The sequence below is a fragment of the Manacus vitellinus genome, unplaced genomic scaffold, assembly GCF_001715985.3.
Source record: "Manacus vitellinus isolate BGI_N305 unplaced genomic scaffold, ASM171598v3 scaffold_36_pilon, whole genome shotgun sequence".
Lineage (NCBI taxonomy): Eukaryota > Metazoa > Chordata > Aves > Passeriformes > Pipridae > Manacus > Manacus vitellinus.
The window spans coordinates 6,600,004-6,621,424 of NW_021940508.1; the positions used below are offsets into that span (position 1 = coordinate 6,600,004).

General features: G+C 42.1%; 1 protein-coding gene across 1 annotated transcript in view; it reads right to left on the bottom strand.

Annotated features, from left to right (window-relative positions):
- Positions 1 to 21,030, bottom strand: part of UNC13B (unc-13 homolog B) — a 181,858-nt gene extending 160,828 nt beyond the window's left edge. Inside the window, exons 1-6 of the mRNA XM_029961542.1 lie at positions 21,017 to 21,030; positions 18,923 to 19,022; positions 14,998 to 15,115; positions 13,906 to 14,029; positions 5,906 to 5,976; positions 3,256 to 3,313 (exon numbers count right to left, since the gene is read on the bottom strand). Coding sequence (XP_029817402.1) covers positions 3,256 to 3,313; positions 5,906 to 5,976; positions 13,906 to 14,029; positions 14,998 to 15,115; positions 18,923 to 18,927 — 376 coding nt within the window. The 5' untranslated portion in view covers positions 18,928 to 19,022; positions 21,017 to 21,030. The remainder of the gene's footprint in view (positions 1 to 3,255; positions 3,314 to 5,905; positions 5,977 to 13,905; positions 14,030 to 14,997; positions 15,116 to 18,922; positions 19,023 to 21,016) is intronic.
- Positions 21,031 to 21,421: the final 391 nt, after the last annotated feature.

Sequence of the window (21,421 nt, forward strand, 5' to 3'; positions counted from 1 at the left end):
TATCAGAAAATTAAGAATTATGACTGCCTTTAACATAAAGGCAAACAAAACTGGATCCATGGGCACTATAGTGCTTTGCTTATGGCTCGGAATCACTGGAAGTTAAATCACTTGGAAGCATGCAATCTTTCTGGGGCAGGAGAAATATACAGGGAAGCACAGCAGTTGGGAGGTAAAAATGAAACGGTTAAGTATGATAAAGGAAGAGACAGGAGTGCCAAAATCAGCAGGGCTTAGAAGAACCACCTGCTTCATTTAAGAATAGGTAGGAAGCCTAAATACCACATTACCTCAGGAAGTATGGGTCAGACTCTTCTAAGAACAAAACAGCATTTGAGACTGTGAAAGTGGACCTGAAAGCCCAATAATCTCTGGAAAAATTGGAGCTTCTAGTCTGGACTGAGATTTCCCATGGTACCATGCCAAGGCAGCAGCCCATACACAAACAGAGACAAAACCCCACCCTCACAGATCAGACGATGGCTTTCAGACAGGGCCCACCTCTCTTCTCCCACATCCTGCTCCATCCATCTCTGCCTCTGTACTCATGGGGGGATAACAGAACAAGTTGCATCCACGCAGGAGGAGGGAAACAACCACAAGAAGGTGGTTGGGGAAAGGGAACAGACATGTCTGCAAAGTACAGAAGCAGAAGAGGGCATAAGTGTAATCTAATTTAACATATAAGGAGGACATGTATTTCTCCATTTAATGAACCTGATCTTTCCTGCTGGAGTAGGTTTTCTCTAGCTAGAACAAGGATGTCAAAATGTTCTTCTGAGACCTGCAAGAGGGCTAAGCAGGACACCAGTGGCATGTGCAGTTAGGCACCATTTTTTTAAATGCAATCTATATGAAGTGTTTTGCGGCACTTTTGTTCTATACTGCATCAGGTGTGGTTTCTTTATCAGTTTTGTATTTTTTAGGATTGGGAAGACATTCTCATGGGGCAAAAACTATTTACACTGAGCATTTCTCTTTCTCCTTTTAAACCGTTAGTCTGATGTCCAGCTGATTGTGTCCTGCTCCCAGCAGCGACCATATCTCATCTAGCACATCATGATGGAAAATTGGATGAGTCTTGCAAGTGTTCTTGAGGATGTTTTTTATTACATCTAAAAATATAGTTATCAATTATTAACCGACAAGGTAAGTAAGAACACTGCGTACTGGGCACATTTTAGGCTCCTGTGTCACATGCAAAGGTCAGGTCAGCTTTCAATAGAGATATAATCAATGCACCTTCTGGGTTAAACTCTTGAGTATCCAAGGACTGTGCTACAGTCAGGAAAACTGACGGTTCTTACGCACAGGTTGATGCAGGGACAGTTCATTTTTCAAGAGTACCTCTATATTAAATGTCTAATTTACATTTTTCCATGTAAACAGATATTCATAGATGCCAGATACTTGCAGGCAGTAAATAAGCAAAAGTACATGCAGTGCCATGAGCTTTATTGAAAATTCTTAAATACATTAACCACATACTGCTTTGAAATGTTTAACATCCATTCTAATGATGCTTTAATCCCATGAATGATTACACTAATTCTTGTGTGACATTACTGTTCAAAGCAGGGGCCTTCAATTAATTACTGTAAAAGGTCACTTTCAAGGAAGGTGCACGCTGTTAACAGGCAGCACAAAAAGGGCAGCTGCAGTGCTGTTCTTCACTGTGTCTGCCTGCGAGAGCCCATTTGGCTCTCCAGGGGAGAAACGGGCTACAGGTAGATGTAAAAGCACCCTGCTGTGGGAACAGGTGCAGCTATTTTTTCTACACAGAAGCATTCCTTCTAATTTACCCATATATCGCAATAATTAGAAGAGCCAATGAAACCAGGCTCTCCCAAACCGAAGCAAAGTCCAGGGCACAGAGCCAGGAAAGCAATTTCAGCAAATATGTTAATTTCTTCGACATTTCACATCAGGTAGCTTTTCTTTGACCTTTTGGCATCAGGAGTTCTGCTCACTATGCTAATATAATTTAATAAAATATCTGTTTCTCCCAAAATGCTTCTTATTTGTAGGCTTAACAAATCAATTGTGACCTTTTGACTATGTAAAAAGCGAAACAAAACACAAAGAAACCCACCCAAAACAGATCACCAACAAAAAACCAAAAACAAACAAAAAAAGTGCTTTATTCTTTACATACACCTTTTTTTTTTCAGAAAGAGAGGACACATTCAGTGTTACCTGGAGTGAAAGCATTGATGAAATACTCTCATATGGAGCTTTGTACATTTTCCAGCTACACAGCACATTTGGATTTTCTAAGCAATTGGTTAATATCCATATTTTGTTGAGGATTCTTTTAAGACAACATTACAATACTATACAGAGTAATTAATTCTACTCAAAAAAGTAAACAGTAATTAGCATTTCCTAATGTTATCAGTTTTGAGGAGATCCTATAATCAGCCTAATGGATAAACAGCCTGCAACGTGTAATATCCAAGTCTTACAGGATTTGAAGTAGAGGATAAAAGATTTGTCTAAATTATGAGACTTGAATTTTATTAATGTGGTTGCCAAAAGTAGATAAGACATTCACAAGAGACATCACTGAGCTTTCATCTATTGTACGTTAAAAGCAGTGTTTCAGAAATCTAATTTTGCAGACCATCAGATACAGTATTTCCTAGGTTATTTTTCCATCCACGTTTTCAGAAGCATAAAAAAATGCAAGACGAGATAAGCAGAAATTAGTAAAAGCATTTTTTCCATCCATCAACACAGCATTGAAAAGTAATATTAAAGAAATCAGACATCAAGTACACAAACCTCTGGTGCATGTTAAAAGGCTACCAGCAGTACTTGTCTCCATCTACTTTCTGCCTCTTCAAATTTCATTAAACAGTAATAAAAATAATATTTAACACAGGATGTTTAAAGATAACACGTTTAAAGAGCCTGACTTAGTCACATGAAAAAAACTCAGCATTTTCTTACAGGCATCAACATTACAAGGCTCTAACAATCCAGGTGACTTTGAACACATTTGCTGTTCCTTTTGCACATAAGGACTCCAGCAGGTTAGACTCAATTTTGCTTCCTTGCATCAGAAGCTTTAGACCAGCATTTTGAGGAGCACAGCTTTTCATAACTGACAAAAGTTGCTGGCTGCACAGAGATTTAAGTATTTCTAGCAAGAAAATATTGTTCTGATGTACCATCACTTGATAACTAAGCACAGAAGGAAATTAAGTACACTGTAAAAGGAAAAAATATTGAGAAGAAAAAAGTCTAACTTACAACACTGGGAGGCAGCACTGGGCAATGGTTTCTTCTGGACTTCCTCCTGAAAGGAGTACTAAGGGAGGAAAAAAAAATAGGAAAAAACACAGATGGATAAAAAAGCAAATGGTAATTTTATGAAACAGCTTTCAGAATACAGCATGCCACACATAAGAGAAAATATCCCTGGCAGTATCAAAGCATAATATCTATAAGTATAATATCTATAATATATTCTCCATAATACAAACACAGTCCCAGAAGTGTCCTTTTTTTCATGCTAAAATCACATGTTCCAAAGTGCACATCTTGTTAGGGTGAAATCTGCTTTACTACAAGCACAGGCCCCTACTATCAATTGTGAGGCCTCAAATTAGACACCTAAAAGACCCGATTCTCCACACCATGATGTCGGTGTGACAGGGAGCTCAGAACTGAGTATAAGCCTGTTTACATTTAGACACTGCAGCAGAGCTTAAACAGCTCAAAATTCAAGTGGGCTCACAGCAACTCTGCAGCAGGAGATGGAAGCAGTTAGATAATTAGTGTGTCTGTCAGGGAGGAACACAATGTTTGCCCAGCCAACACTTGCAAACTCTCCTGTGATCCACTTTCCATCCAAAGTAAAGAATTTTTCATCTCATTTAATACTAAATTAGAGAACACAGAGGTATTTCAATTAGCCAGCTTTGACTTTTTACAAAGCTGTTTGTTACAGCATCAAAGCATTCCCAAGGGGAATGCCAGTGATTTTATTTTGTTATTCCATCTTGCATTACATAGAGATACGAGAAAATTAGGACAATTGACCAAAATAATGAGAGCAGTCTTTGCTGGGAAAAAAAGGTCTGACAACAAAGGAAGTGGCAAACTCAGCAAGATGGTGCTGCAGCCTGTGCAAAACAGGGCCACCAGACAGTCTCTCCTTGGATTTGGTAAGGATTAATGGCCGGTTCTTTACATGGAAGGTGACAACCCGCAGACTTCCACTGTGGTTATCTTCCAATCTGTGCTATTTAAAATGCACAAGGGATCCTGAGAGGTGGTTAGTCTTGTCATCAGCAAACTGCCAACCCACTGAGTTAATCAGGATTGCGAAAACAAGAACTGCCGGATCTGACAGCACTGACTGGTTGACAAAGTGGTGAAAGGAAGTCTGTTGATGAGCAATTTCAGAAGCACAGGACAGCAACGGGTTGTGAATTATTATCCTCAGAGATCCCAAAATGGCAGCAGTTTGTTCTTTTTAAGGCATCAGCCTGACGGCTATCAGCATTCCCAACATGAAAACTGAGTATTGTTTGTAGGAAGAGAGGCCAGAAAGCATTTTTACGACACCATATGAACTCAAAATGAACCTGCCTATTGAATACTGCTGTGCAACCTTAGTCTGTTCATTCATTGTCTCAGAGATAGCTGAACTTAACGTACAGAAAAGAAGATAAAGGCACAAAGCTGCCCTGCACCATGAATACCACTGTGCAGACTGGGATTCTGCAGCCCAAAAGGTGAGGTCTGTACAGGTGAGTGGCACAGAGTGGATGCACGAGGATCAGTCATTTAATTTGTCCAAATAAACCTGCCACCAGCTGGTTTCACAACATTGGGTTTATTCGCCCAGAGCAAATAAGGTGTTTCTTCAGGCAATGCACAATTAAGGTGCTGAATTCCTTTGCTACAACATAACTGACCTGGGTGCACTGAAATGGCAACTGCCATCCACAAAGAAAAATCCACTGAATGCTGTTAAACACAAGAATACTGCCTCTGGCTCTGGAAGTTCCTGAGCTACAAGTCACTGCCAATTAGATGAACATGCAATGAAGATCTCATCCCCATTCTGGGTGGCTGGCAGACATGGGACAAGAACCTTAAGTCAGACACTGCCAAGGTGTCCTTACATTTTCTCATTTTCTCACTGGTGACACAGAACAGCCACAATAAATTTGAGACCATTAGGTCACAAACACAGAGAGATTATTTTGGTACTGGTATTTGACAAAAGCATGCACTTAGCATGCAGAAGAATGGCATAGTAGGGAAAGAGAAGTCTCAGGGTATCTGTCAGCAAGTACCAGCTCAGTGAAGCACTAGAGGGCACCTTTGCTTCACTGAAGTACCTGGCACGGGCTGCTCCTACAGGCCATGGGAGCAGGGAGGCACCACAGCAGGATCACTGACAGGACAAATCACAGACTGAGCTTTTTCATCGACTCCTAGAGGTTCTCAAGCCTCTAGGAAGGCAGGAGAGATTGCTCCAAACGTTTTTATCCACCGAAAAACTGGTCTGTCCTCAGCCAAAAAGAAAATCCACCTTATTTTCCTTCATCTGCGCAGTAAAACAACTGACTCATACGAGGAGCAGAAAAGAACAGATGAAGGATCCCAGAAGAAAAATCTCCTGAAGTCATCGCATTGGCAGAATACCTTGTAAGTTATCTTGCTATGGAAAGAGACCTACCAAAGGGTTTTAGCAAGCACCATGTTCTTACTCAGTGATGTTCACATCAACACGTGTGTATGGTTTTTTTTAAAATGCTACATTTCTGGTACAGGCATTACTATGTTAAATCTTACTTTGCAAACAATCACAGGGATCCAATACAAAGAATAAAAGCAAGTTATATGGCATTCAGGGCTATGTTAATCTTTCAATTTAGATATTTACCTCATCATCTCCCAGTGAATTTATTTGTTCCAATTTTCTGGTCCAGTATCTGGCCTCTTCTTCAGGGATATCTATATCAAAAGAGTAAGTCACAACACCTTATTAACGAGGCAAGTTTGTATTTATCACCATTAGCATTAAAACAGGGAGAGCAGTCCAAGATCACACCACAAAAAACCCACATGTGATTTTGAAGAAATAAAACTGTCTTAGGTTAGCACTCAGACTAAGAAACAAACATTGTAAATAGTAACACAGTTCAAGGGCTTACTTTGCTTTCTTGTTTAAAGCTGATTAACCAAATGTACACTGCACAAAGGTAGGAAAGAGAAGGACAGACTGGTTCACATTTAATTCAAGTATTAGTTTCATGAAGAGCCATTTCGCAATGATATTTTAATACACTTGCTATATGCCTGATAACACATAAAAATAGCCTCTTCTGGAGGCTTTTATAACCTCAACAGAACACGAGCTCCCTTTGAATAGCACATCTTACCTAAATACCTGGTGTAGCACAAATTAAAACACAAAAGCTAAATGGTCTCTTTTATTCCTTTGCAGGCAATAAGCAAAATCTTTTGAGGTAAAGAATAGTGTTACATTATAGGCAGTCATATTCACTTGAAAGCACATTCCTACTTTTACACCACACTGCAACTTCATTGTGAAATGAATCACAACAACACTTTTACCTTCTAGATTTACCAACTGGATGACTGGCAGCAAGTAGCAAGCATTATCACCTTTATTTTGGTAACTATTTCTATTCTCTATTTCACACTTTGAAGTAATATAGTGTCCTAATGGAACAGACTTCTGCCACTCAAAATTTCACCTTTCAAAGCACACTCTGGGAGATGCAGATGAACTGCTGTGAAAAGCCTGACGCAAAATTATTTAGGGATGGGGTGGTGTAAAATCATTGGAAAAGGAAAAAAAAGGTTATGGGTTTGGTTTTTGTTTTTGGTTTGTTTTTTTTTTAGCTACTCAATATCCCTGACTGTAACAACTTCTGAAATCTGGCTATTCATGGCCTGAAACCACCCCAGTGCAGAAACTTCAAAGCTCACAGAGGAAGGAAGTGGAGGCAGTGCTCCAGCTAGACAACGCCAGCCCTGCAAGCCAACAAGAAGATAGTGCTATACCAGTTCAGCTGGTTTTCCCATCCTCTGTAACCCTTCACACTCTCAGGTGGCCTCAAAAGGAGCCAAGTTTATGTCTAAGAAGTTTGTTCTCCTGACAAGAACTCCACCCAATGACCACCATCACAATGGTGTGTTCAGCTATACATTGGCAAGAACAGGAGAAGCAGGCTTGGGATGGCCTCCTGGTGAAAAGGTGATTCAAAAAGTTACATCCACCCTCACTCTCGAGAGAAAAAAGAACAGGATTTATTGGCAGGTGAGCATTCCATTGGAACTATGATGCTTTCAGGAAGGACCAAGTATTGTTTTCTTCTTGTACTTTGATGGGATTATCTGTCCTACATGTGTTCTCTCTCAGCCACACAAATAAATCTTATGAAGGCAGTGACCCCAGAGCATTGGAAATAATAGTGGCCATGAACCACTATCAACAGGAACACACCAGATTTAGTGGAATTTCAAGCTTCAGAAGTAGGTATTTCCTTGGACTACAAATTCAATTCTACACCTTTGTAAGAGAAACATCACTGTATTTTTATGCAACTAGTCTCACCCAGACAAGGGGATAAAATAGTTGCCACTTGACACAGTTTTATGGAACCTTAATCCCTGGCTCCAAAAAAAACTGCATCAAGTAGGAAAAAAGACAACCTATTTCTCTTGCTTGGAGGGAGACCAAAGTAATTTACCCCAACCATAATACACAAAGCCAGTTGCACTTCCTGGTGTACAGTACATTACTTTGTTGTTAAATCCTAACAGAAAACAAGCTAAGAGAAACACGAGAGAGTCTTCCAGAACTGCAAGAGTTGTAGGAAAACATACATGGTTTTGATCATCAGAGCTTTAGATCACAGCTGCACAGATTTATTAGACAAGCTCTGCAGAAATCAGGGTTGGCATTCAGGGAGAATCTGGATAGAACTGACCTAGAAAGAAGACATCAATGAACTGAACAGTTATCAGCACACAACCTGATGAGATTTAGGAAGACAAACTCTAACAAGGACCTGAAACAATCAAAAACTTACAGCAAAGCCTATGGAATTGTCTTTGAAAGCCAACACTTCTCTAAGACATGAAGAAAAACTCATGAATTGAGGACTAAAGGTCAGAGCATATCTTGTATCCCAGATGCCCATTTCATAAGTAGAGCGATCAGATTTTTACAGCAGGATTGCTGCTTCCATTGAAACAGCTTCTTATGCAAGTCAGAGATAAAAATCTGCTACTGTCCAGATACCAGCTGCTTCAAGGACATCGTCTTGGTCTTAGAGAAACTCTTGTCATCAATACTAATGCCAGTACAATTACTGCACAGCAAACGTTAAACATGAAGCAATGGGCCTATGACCTTGAGTCAAGTAACCTGCCCAGATGAAGAGATCCCAACGAGATAGAATTCTTGATGTTTTGAGGAAGCAGTTTGTTTTTTACTTTCACAATTCTGTTGTGTCTCACCTCAGCCAGCAGTTTCGTTGAAGCTCGTTCTTTGGAATGCAGAGAATAGAAATCTCTAGCGCAGAGATCACAGACTGCTTGCAAGGCCACATCCACTGGCCAGCTCCTACATCACGGCTCAACTTTGATTACAACGGAAATTACTATGCTACATTAACTTTTGCTTACAAGATACAAATGTGGAACTAGTCCAAAAAAGAAGGACACCTGATGACAGCTCTGGACTTCACTGACATCACGCCTCGTGAACAAAAGGAGCAAGGCCACATGTCAGTGGAACTTATTCATGGCCACACGAATAAGAGCAGAGACAAGATGGGCAGCTATGTTCAATAGCTTTTGGGGCTTATTAATTTGATGCCGACACAGAAATATTGCAAGCTTTACTGCCCTTACTCCTACTGCCATCCTCAGCTAGAAGCTGAACCCCTTGTTTTCTCTGGGCTCCTGGTGTTAGGGAGCAGTGAAGTCCGGTTGCTCCCCAAGGGAGGGGAGGATCCCCTGGCTGGCAGGGCAGGGGACTTGCCTGTTAGGGTCTCATTCTTACAGCACCTGAGCAAGGTGAGCAAAGCAGGCCCAGAGATCATGGCAAGGTTCAACCAGGAGCCCAGACTGGCAGCCAGGTCCATGATGACGACAAGGTAGGCCTGAGGTCGAGTCCAGACAAGGGCCTGAATCTATGGGGTCCCTAAGCAGGCAGAGACACGGCACTGACTGGGGAGAGGGATCAGCAACTCCCACAACATCACTCAGAACTGAAGGCTCAGAGCTGAGCTGAAGTGGGATTCCTGGGCACACGAGCAGAGGTGTTGGGTGGAGGTCCCAGGTGAGGCTGCTCAGAGCAAATAGGACGTATCAGTGTACCCAGGGCCCTGACACCTGGATACAGACAGACACAGAAATGGGGACACAGCAGTACAGTCACTTATCAGACTTATTAGAGGAAGGAAATAGAGGAGAATTTGGTGCATCTATACAGACCACTCCACTCAGTTATACCCCTTGAGGTCCTAAACATGACAGTATTGCTGCCTAGAGATCGCCAGCTTGGCAATAACCAGGCATTTCAGCGCTAAAGCTTTTCTACTCCTCAGGTTTAGTGGTCCTTGCTCTAATCCTTGCACATCACTAATCCTTGTGCCTCCTGGGTTTTTCCCAGGTAGCAAGTCCTGGGCTGGGGCATACCCCAGCTCAGCATAAGAACAAGTGCTGAAGGTGACACCCTCTCTCTCCCCACTTTCCTACAAGACTTCACCTGGCTTCGCCTCTTCCCAACCCCAATTTCTCCCCTTTTCCAACGTATGGGAATCTTCGCAGGTTCTCACTGAAATGAGTTTGTCAAGCTGAGTGTTTCTTTCTGTTCAGTTCCTAAGACAATAAAACAACAAAGCACATTTACTCCACCTGATGGCTGGATGCAGATCAGCATGCTCCCAGCCTGGGAATAATGAGAACACTAAAAGCATCTTCACTCCAATTATGAACTAGAAACTGCCTGGCACAGAACCAAACTGCTATAGTTCGGGAGCCAAAAGCATTTTTGAGTGCTGCATCCTGTGAGGGATTTACACATAGTCATTGCATTTCTAAAAAAGGGGGGCAGAGTAAAATTGCTTCTAAACAGAACAATTTTACACTTGAAAAGCAGCATCCTGAAAAGTCTGTGCCAGCACACACTCACTGCATCAAAACAATAATAGCAAGACTGTCTTCTCTTTACCAGTAAATTTTCTAAACCAACCACAGAAGGCTTTCTCTCTTCCTTGATATGTCTGTCTTGTTCCTGAGAAGAAACAGATATGATCAGTGGAGAAACCTGCTCCAGCCTGTCTTTGCTCACAATCCCATGAAGAAGGTAGTTTACTGCCATTTTTAATAGACTACCAAATATAAAAATGCTTTGCACCCTATGGGTTAATATCAACTCTAACTAACACTTCACATTTCCCATGCTCACTCTTCGCTGCACTTTTACAGAAGAGGATTTTCAGTCATCCTGTTTCTGTGAGACTGAACATTCAAGCACCTGGGGCTGGCAGAGATCATTAGAGGACAATCTGGCCCCCAGCAGCACAGTCCATCACACAAAAGGGTCCACAGGTCTGCTCTCTCCTGTACACCCTGTGCTGATGTCACACTAATGACACTACTGACCACAAGGCAAGAGCTGCATCTGGAATGTGCAATGGGACACATGGGCGATATGTCAAGGCCACCACAGTAGTTCTTTTTCCTGTTAGAAATCTGGGCATTAATGAAGTTTAGCTCCTGTATGACCTCAAAAAAGCTTATCTAAAATCACCAGAAGCAGCGACTAAACTCTCATCAGCCTTTGTCAGGAGATGATTGCTTCCCAACCCTAAGCCTGGTAAATACTTAAAAACAACTTCACATGAAACACCCCCTCCCAAAAAAAAAAAAACAACCAAAAAAAAACCCCTCTAAGTTGCCTTCATCATATATTACCATTACCAGCATCAGCATGTTCATTTATTTCAGCTTTAGCTGTTGCCAGTCTCCAGAGTACCAGGAGAAGAGATACCAAGAAGGTAGACTCTTGAATATATCATGTGGATGCAGAACAACAAACCAGTTTCTAAACCTCACTGCACACACAATCATGTTTTACGTCACAGATTTCAGCTTTTCTGTTTTTCAAGTTCACTTACTCTCTTTTATAAACCCTAAAAAGCTTCTCAAGCTCCACTTAAATAAAATGAAACATTTTAAATACACAGAATAACCAGCAGTACTGGATCTGTATACATCTAAATGAAAGAGAGCAGCCAGAAGTGACAGAAAAAGCACAGAAGCACAGCCAAACAGAACACACAGTTTTTTAAAGCTGCTATCCCAGACAGCAGTGTTTTACTCTACTTGAAAAGCAGCACAAGCTGTACATGTGCACACATATCGCTCTGCTTCTCATGTATCTACAGTAGCCAAGAGATCCTCACCTGGGAAACAAAACATGATACACAATGTTCCTAAGTGTCACTTCAAACCTGCTGTTATTAAAATATTGCCTCTAGTGCACTGCTGATGACTTAAGAACTTCCACAGGCGGATCAGTGATCCACTTAGCTCCCTGTGTAGGTTTAAAGGGGCAGTTCCCAGCTCATTTTGAAGAGTCTTAACATGTAGGGCACTGGGAGTCCACATTGCTGCCATCCAGCTAAAGGGAAGCCAACCAGCAAATCCACTGGGAGAGATGCAGAGGCACTGCTGTGAGCTGAGCTGCCTCCATGCATCTCTCTGAGGCTCACAGTACTTGGGACAAGGAGACAGAGCCTAACCCATGCTGCAGGGTCCTTCTCTATCGTAGAGGTGATGGCACAAGACAGTCATGGCGTGAAGGGAAGCACTGCTGGAGAAGGTGACGCTCCCTTACAGAGAAATATCACACCCCTTAGTGCCTACTGCTTTTCAACCTGCCTCTGACCTTGCCATGGCAGGACACACTGAAAATGGAGACAGAAGCAAAAACTGTAGCACTCTTCAAGGGAAGAGCAGCAGAAGCCTTGAAAGACCTAACTCATGCACCCATTTTTTTCCTGGACATTATGAAACACTGGAAAGGCAGACAACTTTTCACACTCTACAATAAAACTCCTTCAACACAGCAGCATGGACTTCCTGTTGCTTCAGTATTTGGCCTAGTAAGCAAAGAAATAAGTAACAGATGTACTTTAAATGATCAATTGTGTTAAAAACAGAAGAATCACAAAATCTTGTTATTTATTGTCTGCTCTGCATGAAATCCTACTTCTCCAAATGTAAAAATTTAAACTAGTAGTAAAAAAAACCCCCAAAAAACCAAATAAAACCTCTCGTGAGTATAGTAGTAGGGAGAAAATAAATTATTACCTGAGATAGTTTTATTTTTTAAATGCAGATGCTCTAATACATAATGATTTACAGGGAGTCTGTTTTCTTATGCTTGAAAAAAAAATCTCAAAATGTAATGCTGTTCAAAATATGAATTGCAGAAGAAAGTAAATTCACTTTTTGACCCTCTCTGAATATAAAGGGAGACTCCAGAACTTCATTTTCTTTTAAAGCAGTGACAGATTACAAGCAACTGTGTCACAATGAACTTAGATGAGAAGGTAGTGGCTACAAGCCTTGCCTTCAGCTGTGTGTGCTGTGTTCTGCCCCTCCCAGAAGCCTCAACACTTGCCCCAAAGAACCAAGATTTCCATGTGAGGTGAAACGAAGTGTGTTGTTCCTCCTCTTACATAACAAGCAATTTCAGTAATAAACTTCCCACTGACAGGGTGAAAGCTGTCAAATACCTTTTCCCCCTTTACACACTGGACTGTAGTTAAAGAGTAGTGCCATTAGAACACTGAAGTACAACCATCCAGGGGACTGTGCACTCAGAACAGTACACTCAGAGCACTAGATACAGTTTGCACTGACGTGCTGCAGGGCCAAGGCCTGCATCCTCCCCTGCACCAGCAAGGGGGCTATGAGACTCAAAGATGTCCTCACTCCTTCCCACAGATGGCCACCCCTGACAGGTGCTGGCCAAACGCCAGCGGGTGCACAAATGTTCCACCCCTGCTTAGAGCAGGATACAAATTCCCCACACTGGCAGGGGGCTTGGCAGCTAAAAAGAAGCAACAGGCAGAGAGGGAGAAAGGAGCCTTTGAAACACTTCAATACCCAGTGCATGAAAAAAACAATAGCACAAGCCCTAAAAACATCATCTCTGCTCTTATTAGCTAAGAGCTGGAAAGAGAAGCTTCATAAGCCTAGGATGCATTTTGGCTAAGGCCTTAGTTTTGGGGTTTATTTGGTTTATTTTGTTTGCTTGTTTTTAAGTAAAATAAAATTTTAAAATTATACACAACTTGACTTGAGATCTGTTTGCTCCAATTAGCTACTTTTCCATATTCTGTATTTTACAACCACAAGTAATTGCCAGAAAGGCACTTTTTACAGCATCAAGTTATTTGTATACTCTGCTAATGATAATGTTCAGGAGCATTAAGCATTAATGTTTCACTAACTGAACTGCACACTTCTAAGATGGCTTATGTGCACCTACCACAGAACAGCCCTAGCAATGCCAAATTTATCTAGGTACAAAAAAACAAATGCTTCCTGCTCAGGAACAAAATCTGTGACTACACAATCCTGAAATACTATTAAGATGAAAAATCTACTACTCTTCTAAACATTCCAGCACCCAGGGACTTTCAGATACTCCACATTTATTTGGATCTTGTAAAAAGAAGCCAAACAGAAAATGAATACCAGAAATTTATCTCCATTGAACTATACTGACTGAACTGAGAATGAGCACAACTTGATTATAAAACTCAATCTGCCACCACTTTCTCTCCACTGTCAGCACTCTTGGGTAAGTTATGGCAAAGCACTCACCAAAAGGTAATTCAAATCTTGTGTCCAGCAAAATTTTATGAGGAGTTGGGTTTTTGGTTCCACAGATTTCATCATGTTTCATTACAACTTCTGCCTCCAACGTAGACCATTCCCCAGGACCTTCCTGTGGATCACAAGCCACATGTGAATGAACTTTCAAGTCTGAAGAACTTTATGCAGCAACTCTTAAACACTTAAGAGTGTATAAGTTAAAAGACTCCAGGAAGAGCTTTACAGCATTATCAAGGCCTAGTACTTTGTTTAACATCAAATTATATCCAGTCAGCATGTGCTGGCTTTTTCTTCCAAACTGGATTTCTTCGAAGTCTCAGAGGCCTTTACCAGGACAAGTAGCAAACATCTCCTAGCTTAACTGCTGCCTTCTTAGTGGAATTGCAAAGGTAAGACCTTAAAGACAGGACCAAGGAATACTTGGACAGCCACAGACCTTAAGCCACACTGCTGAGCATCCCCACTCTTTTCTCTGTATGGAAAATATACTCTCTCTCTCCCTGCTCAAATTCAATAATCTTCTAATTAAATACACTGATATTTGAGTTAAAAAACCAAATATGTCTTGCTTAGCTGCAACGACTGCCAAATTCAGTAGTTAGGGCAGTTACAGACATTGGCACATTCCCACTTCCTACTTTCTTCCATATATATCAGCATCAGTAGACACCCTCTAACACTGCAATCAGAAGCCCTAAGAAGATGATGCAGACATGCTCTGGGCATACTTTGTCAGCTGGACTAAGACAGTCTTTAGCAATAAGTCAAAGAAATTTGAGCATCAGACGAAGCAGTCAGTCCTTAAGACTTCAGACACTTGTCACTTACATGTTCCTTAGCAAATTAAGCCCTGATTTTTGAGTCCACATGACTAAAATGAGACCAAAAACCCCTGTGTAATTTTGGTCTCACTTCAAAACCAAAACCAATAAAATGAGAGAGCCCTGTCTGGTCACCCAGCCTTCCTGACTTTTCAAGTGGAAGTTTTGCTGAGGAGCTCACCCTAGGCTGCACCAGGCCAGATTTGTAACACATTATCTATTAACACTGGAGAAAATAAAGGTTCTGTGTGAGCTTAACCTCATCAGATTGGTGAATGGCCTTCAGAGCAATCCACACGGTCCCAACCAGGGTATCCCAGATCAGTCCTTTGTTCCATACTTCAACAATTAGTCCCAGGTCCAGTCGGCTGATCTCACTGCAAGAAAAGAAAAGGCATCACAGGTGAGAAAAAAGAGAATACCATCCAATTCTGTTTCAGGTTCCAATTACCACCATGATTGTACCAGTGAACTCTTTCCACACAGCAGTGTCAAGCTACAGAAAGCTTCTGGAAGTCTATGGTCGAGGCAGCTCATACTAACAAAGGTCACTAGTTTCTAATAACTACACAAAGATTGCAAACTAAAACCCAGGACTGTGTCATGCATCAACTGCCAGCTGGGAACTCATCTCTGCAGCTATGTACACAGGAGGAGGAAGTGTATCTTGGGCCAAAACCGAGGGGTGAATTGTTCTTTGTCATCAGGCACAACATTTCTAACAAAGTGGGTGTCTCCCTTGGCAGCACAGAAACACAAGTGTGCTCTGGCAGGTGCAAACATGCCAATACTTACCTGTAAGTGGAGCTACCCCATGTCCAAAGTAACAGTCCCAAAATCACAGCTGCACCAGCAGCACTACCTATTGCTCAGGGCTGTGTTGCACCACTTCTGCTCCAGCACTAGCTACTTCCACATGGCCACCGAGTGCCAGGTTCTTGGAAATACTTATCTGAAGGTTTTCATGACATCTTCCCTTTCAGTAAGGAAAGAATGCATCTCAAATTTGCTTCCTTCCAGTGTTTCATAGCATTTATACCTCTCTCTTCCATGCTAGTTTATAACCTGTCTACTTCAGAACAGCCTGACACATACACAGCTGGTAAAAACAATGAAGTACAGAACAATCCCGAGCTGTCTGTTGATACACAACTGCCTCACACTTATCAGGAAGAAAGGCTTTCACTCCTAATTCTTTGAGCTCAGGGCTTCCCTTCAGTGCAATGTTAATCCCCAAAAGTAGATATTTTGGACAGTCAGTCCAAAGCTGCTGCCTTTTGTCCTTCGGTCCAAGCGTATCCATTTTACATCCATCAAGGAAATTTAAAAGCATGTTAGTCCCTAATTTCTATAGGCTGCCATCATGGCCAAAAAAAGAAAGAACCGCTGCAAATCCCAGCATCTATTTCAGCTTTGTCCCCTTCTTACAACTTGAAAAGGGAACACAGTATCTACAAGGCTCAAGACAAACCCTACAGCTACAGCAAAGCACATTAATAACTATTTTAAATCCAAGTGCTTCTGTTCGCGTTTGAGACACAGGAATTGAGGTCAGCAGTGTCCAGTACTTGGGTGGCTCAGGCTACACTAGTTCAAAATCAAGCTATTACATAGGCTTATTATGACTTTATTGCTAGCATCTTGTAATTCCAGCATCCTCTGTTTAGACAGGCTTTCACAAATACAACCAAACCAACAACTGTACCAGTACTGCTCTGCCCCTCCCACTGCTTGCCTCTTGGAAGATGATATTTATCTGACTCCAGGCTGCTGATGACTGGCTGTCTGCAGGCTGGACCAGTGTGAGGCCAGAAAGGGAAGGGAAGGAAGAAATACTCTGTTTTCAATCACAGTGTAAAACCATGTTCTTTGCTTCAACATACATTGACAGAGCAAGACATTGATCATGAGACACCCAATGGGCTTCTGAACAGAACTCCACAGGATAGGTCACCAGATAAGAATAATAAAGATATTTTCTGTACAGTGGCTTTGATTGCCTTTGTGTCTCCCTTTCTCCACCTTCTGGTTAGATGCAGAACAGCTTCAGAGAACAAAAGAGCTGAGACTGGTATTTGGTGTCCCTCCCTTTCCACACACACGTAGAATTTAAATAAAATACCTTTCTTTAACACCAAATTAATCATCATGTTCTAAACATCAGTTTGCAGTTTCATTCAAGAGGTCCTTGCTGCAAATATGCAGTTCTTTTTAAAAAGCTGCTTTAAAATTAGAAGATTTCCCCAAAGAATAAATTAAAATGTTTTCCTGGTTTGGTAAATATCCAAATTTCAAACAAGCCCAGAGCCCCCAGTTCTGAAGTGCTACATCTCACAAGAAGTTTGGAAGCAAAAACAACAGACACAGACAAAAAGCATTTTCTTGCTTGTAGTCTGTTCTTCTAGTATGCCTCACAAAGAAGGTAAACACAAATACAGACAGTAAAAGCATCCTTCCCTCAGGGAAAAACAACTGTATTAAAAATCCTTTTCCAACTCCAGAAAGAAAAAGAGCAAACTAGAGAACAGCAGTATTGGAATACCAGTGTTATTCCTCCTGGGACAACTTAATGTACACAGGATCATGCAAAACACGTTTGTTGCCACATGTAACATTTCTGTCATAAAGAAACAGCAGAACTACTGTGCAGTTGCCTGGCTAAAGCAGGGGTGATAATGGCGAGGTAGTTCAGCTAATATTCTGCTTTCATATTCCCTAGCAACTAATTATGGAGCATTACAATGACCTTACAGCAGGATAGCTCAGCTCCCAGCTGATACTGGAGTGCAGTTCCAGGAGCTCCTTCAGGGAAGGGAGGAGGAGCAACCCTGAGAGCCTTCATCCAACATGCTCAAGTGCCTTTCTTAAACCACCTCTGAATAGTCTCCTCTGCAGCTGGCCATGTTCAGAGCCAGTTCCTGTCCACAGGATGAGCACAAATCACAGGCAGAATGAGTTAGTAGTTTGGGTATAGGTGTGTGATTTGACAGACAGTTACTGCCCCCTGTCCCAGCTTTACCCAGTCCTGCATGGTTTACATCAGTGACAGTCACAGCCTCTGTCCAACCAGGAACTGCAGAGCTGAGCAGATGTATTTCACCAGATGCCAAAGGACAGACTCTCTGCAGGAGCACACCCCTCTCATACTGCTCCAAAAGCAGACTGGTACCAAAAAAGGGATGTAGGAGCACAGCTATGATGCCAACACTGTGCTAACCCAGGTGAACTCCTTAACCAGAGGCAACAACTTCCCGCTTTCAGCTGAGGAGAACCAACTGCTTCTGGATTGGGAAACATGCTCACAAAATCCCATGTGGGTGTCTTACTACAGATACTATGTAAACACCACAAACATGCTCAAAAACAGCAGCACTAGCTTTGACTCCACAAGATGAATACAACATCATTCCTCCCCATTTAGTTTGCTTTGTCTTACAAAGCTATAGAAACGGAAGCAGATGCAATATAATCAATAAGTCATTCATCCACTAGAAAAAAAGAAAACCACCATTGTGAAAGATACTGGGAAATCTTTGGCTACATGTCAGGATCAGAGCAAATCAGAAGTGCCGAGTGCACCAGAAGCCCGGGAAAAGCTGGAATGAACTGGTTCTGCTGCTCACGGCAGGGACTGGCAGCCCCTTAAGCTGAACCAGAGGAGATGGAAAACACATTCATGGGCACTGGGCCAATAGCAGAACACATCAACACACAAGCAGCTCCCACACTAAGGTAACCAGGATCACCATGTGGAGGTCCTGAGTGCATTAACAACAGCCCTTAATTGCCCTGACCAGCCCCTCCAGCAGCCTCCACCCACACCCTGGTCCAGGGTCCAGGAGCTCCATTTAAGCTCAGCTATGGGTCTTCAGCCCTTCTCTAAACTATGTTGTAGGTGTGTGTGTCTCTTGCTCATAGCCACAGCTGTGCAGGTACCTGGCCAAGGACATCCATCCAGACCAACCCACAGACCAACTTCCCAGTTCAAACTCAAACTTACCTCCTCCCTACAGACCTGACTGGCAAGTGCCAGTCTGTGGCACCGGCAGAGACGATCTCCAGGTTTGTGCATTTTACCCACCCAAATACTCCAACCCATGCACACAACAGCAGCTCTGTGTGAGTGTAGGGGCTGTGGAAGGACTCGACCACAAGCACCTCAAGCTGTGCACCCCCATACTTACAACATAAAGTCCTGTTCCCAGCAGGGTTGGTCACCGCGCACGGCCACCGTCGTGCTCTTCACATTTTGCACCTTCAGTGTCACATACGTATTGAATTTATCTGGGGAATGAGACACAACAAGTTATCTCCATCAGCAGACCCCTTCATCACATACGCACAACACTTCAAGGTTTTCAGCTCACACAGTGCATCCAGAGAGGCCCCAAGTGAAAAGCCCATCTGGAAAGACGTCACAGGGTCTAAGCAGCCAAATGGTCATGATGTTTTTTACCTGCCATCAAATTTTGAATCACAGCATTTTTTAGAAATTCAAGCACAAACAAACAAGATAAGGCAACTAATCACCTGCAGTAAGACAGGGACAAAGAAAGCATGTAAAATCCTAGAGAACACAGACACTTAGTAAGATGCTGCTACTGAAATGCAGACAAGAGGAAGAAGAGACAGTCTGAAGGAACGGGGACCATCATGCAGACCAAGGAGAGCAAAAACAAACTTGCAAGACATGCAAGCAAGCAGTTGAGTTGAACATATCATTTCTTCCCTTTTGACCCAAGTGCTCTCCTAGTTCCAACCTGGTTTTCCACCCAGGAGTCCACAAAGAAAAATCCTGAAAGAACTTTTTCCTCGTTCTTGCTCTTTCCGTGCTAATAAAACCAAAAGCAGCCAAGCATAGACACATTCAAAGTTTGAATATCAGCATCTGAGAATGATAAAACTTGTTTTTAAGGGAAGTTATTACCTCAGACCTATCTATCAGTTTCAAAGAGCCTGGAACAAGACACGCTAAGTAGCCAGGAAGCAGTGTACATATTTTAACACTTCAGTGTTCTGCTACATCTATTCCCAGTGCAAGTCAGATCACAGTCCATTTTAAGACTGTCAAACCACACATGGAAAACAAAGAGGTGATTGGGAAGAGCCAACATAGCTTTACAAGCAGGAAATTCGTGCCTGACAAATCTGATGACCTATGATGTTTCAGCATCTAGCTTCCAATATCCTAACAGAACAAGAAGAAAGGGAAATACATGATCCAGAAGGGATCCACATTTCAGGAAGAAGTAGGAATCACTGAAAGTCAGAGTCTTCATATCTGTCTACATCACTTGCATCCTCCTGGGACACTGGCCTTGTCAGTAAAACCACATACTTTGCTGAGTTAAACCTAGACTACAAAACAAATATTTTGCATCTGTGAGAAGGCTTCTTAAATAGAGAAAGGATAAAGTACACGCTGTCTTCCTTCCAGTCTGGGCAATCAGCTTTCCTTCCCTGGAAATTCAAGGCTGGTGCACACACAGATCTTGACCTGATGTGGAGTATGGACAATGACTCCCGGAAAATTTTCTGCTCTAACCTGAGGACAGCTGTATCCAAAGAATAAAGCTGAACAAATAAGTCATGAATATAGCTGTGCAATTGCTTGGTATCTAAGCACCTGCACAGGTGTTATTCCAGAAGCAAACTTCTTCTTTTCTAAACTGTACATCAGATTTCATTCAATAAACCTATTTGCCTGTTAAGGGATTGCTTGCCACCTACCGAACCACAGGGGAAAAAAGCTGCCTAAACTGTAAATTCTGGGTGTCACCAGCTGTTTGGTTTTACTTTATTATGCAGATACAAAATGTAGTGGATGGGGTTTTAATTTCAAGCATAGCCATTATGGACTGTCACATAAGGGAATGAGTCACTTCTGCAATTCCATCCAGCAATCCCGATCAGGATCAAGAAGGCACTGAATCCACACAGGTACACACCAGTCCTGTTCAGTGGACATTTTCAGATCCTGTTTTGAACAGGGACAGAGGAAGGATGAGCAAAAGGGCAGGGTGGGTAGGAAAGGGTGACAATAAAGGAACACATTTCCTTATTCATCACCTGTTCACGTCAGTGAGCAGACAGAGGTTTTCAGCACTATGACACCACATCACAGCCTCAAGCTGCCCAGATGCTCAAGGCAGATCATGTCACTCCTAAGGAGAACATGGAGGAGCCGAGAGGGGGTGGATGAAACTTGAGGGAGCAGAATGAACAGCAGTGAGAGAGGTGTCCCTATTGCTGCAACTTAGCAGTAGAGCATGGCTTACCTGGTGGTCCATGGAGTTTAGCTTTTTTTACTGTAAAGAGAGAAGAAAAAAGAGGCTGTTAGTGATTTTGTCCTGCTGCAGGACACTGTTAGAGTGTCACAGTGCATCGCATTGATTGGACAACACCCCCAGTAGAGACCTGGTGGCTGGAAATCCAGTTTAACAGATCTGGAGACAAAAACTTCTTTGTACCCCATGGCACCTCTCTAAAGTGATGCATTTAAAAAAAAAATAATTATAGGCTTAATGTGTGAAAAGTAATGTGATATGGCTAATGGAAAGCAATTTCAAAATCGGTCCTTTGCAACCCCTCCCACAAGTTACTGCTGCTTAGCAAGGTGTCATTTCATACCACCTCACTTACAAAGTTACTTAAAAACACTCTAGAAGAAATAAACATTTCTT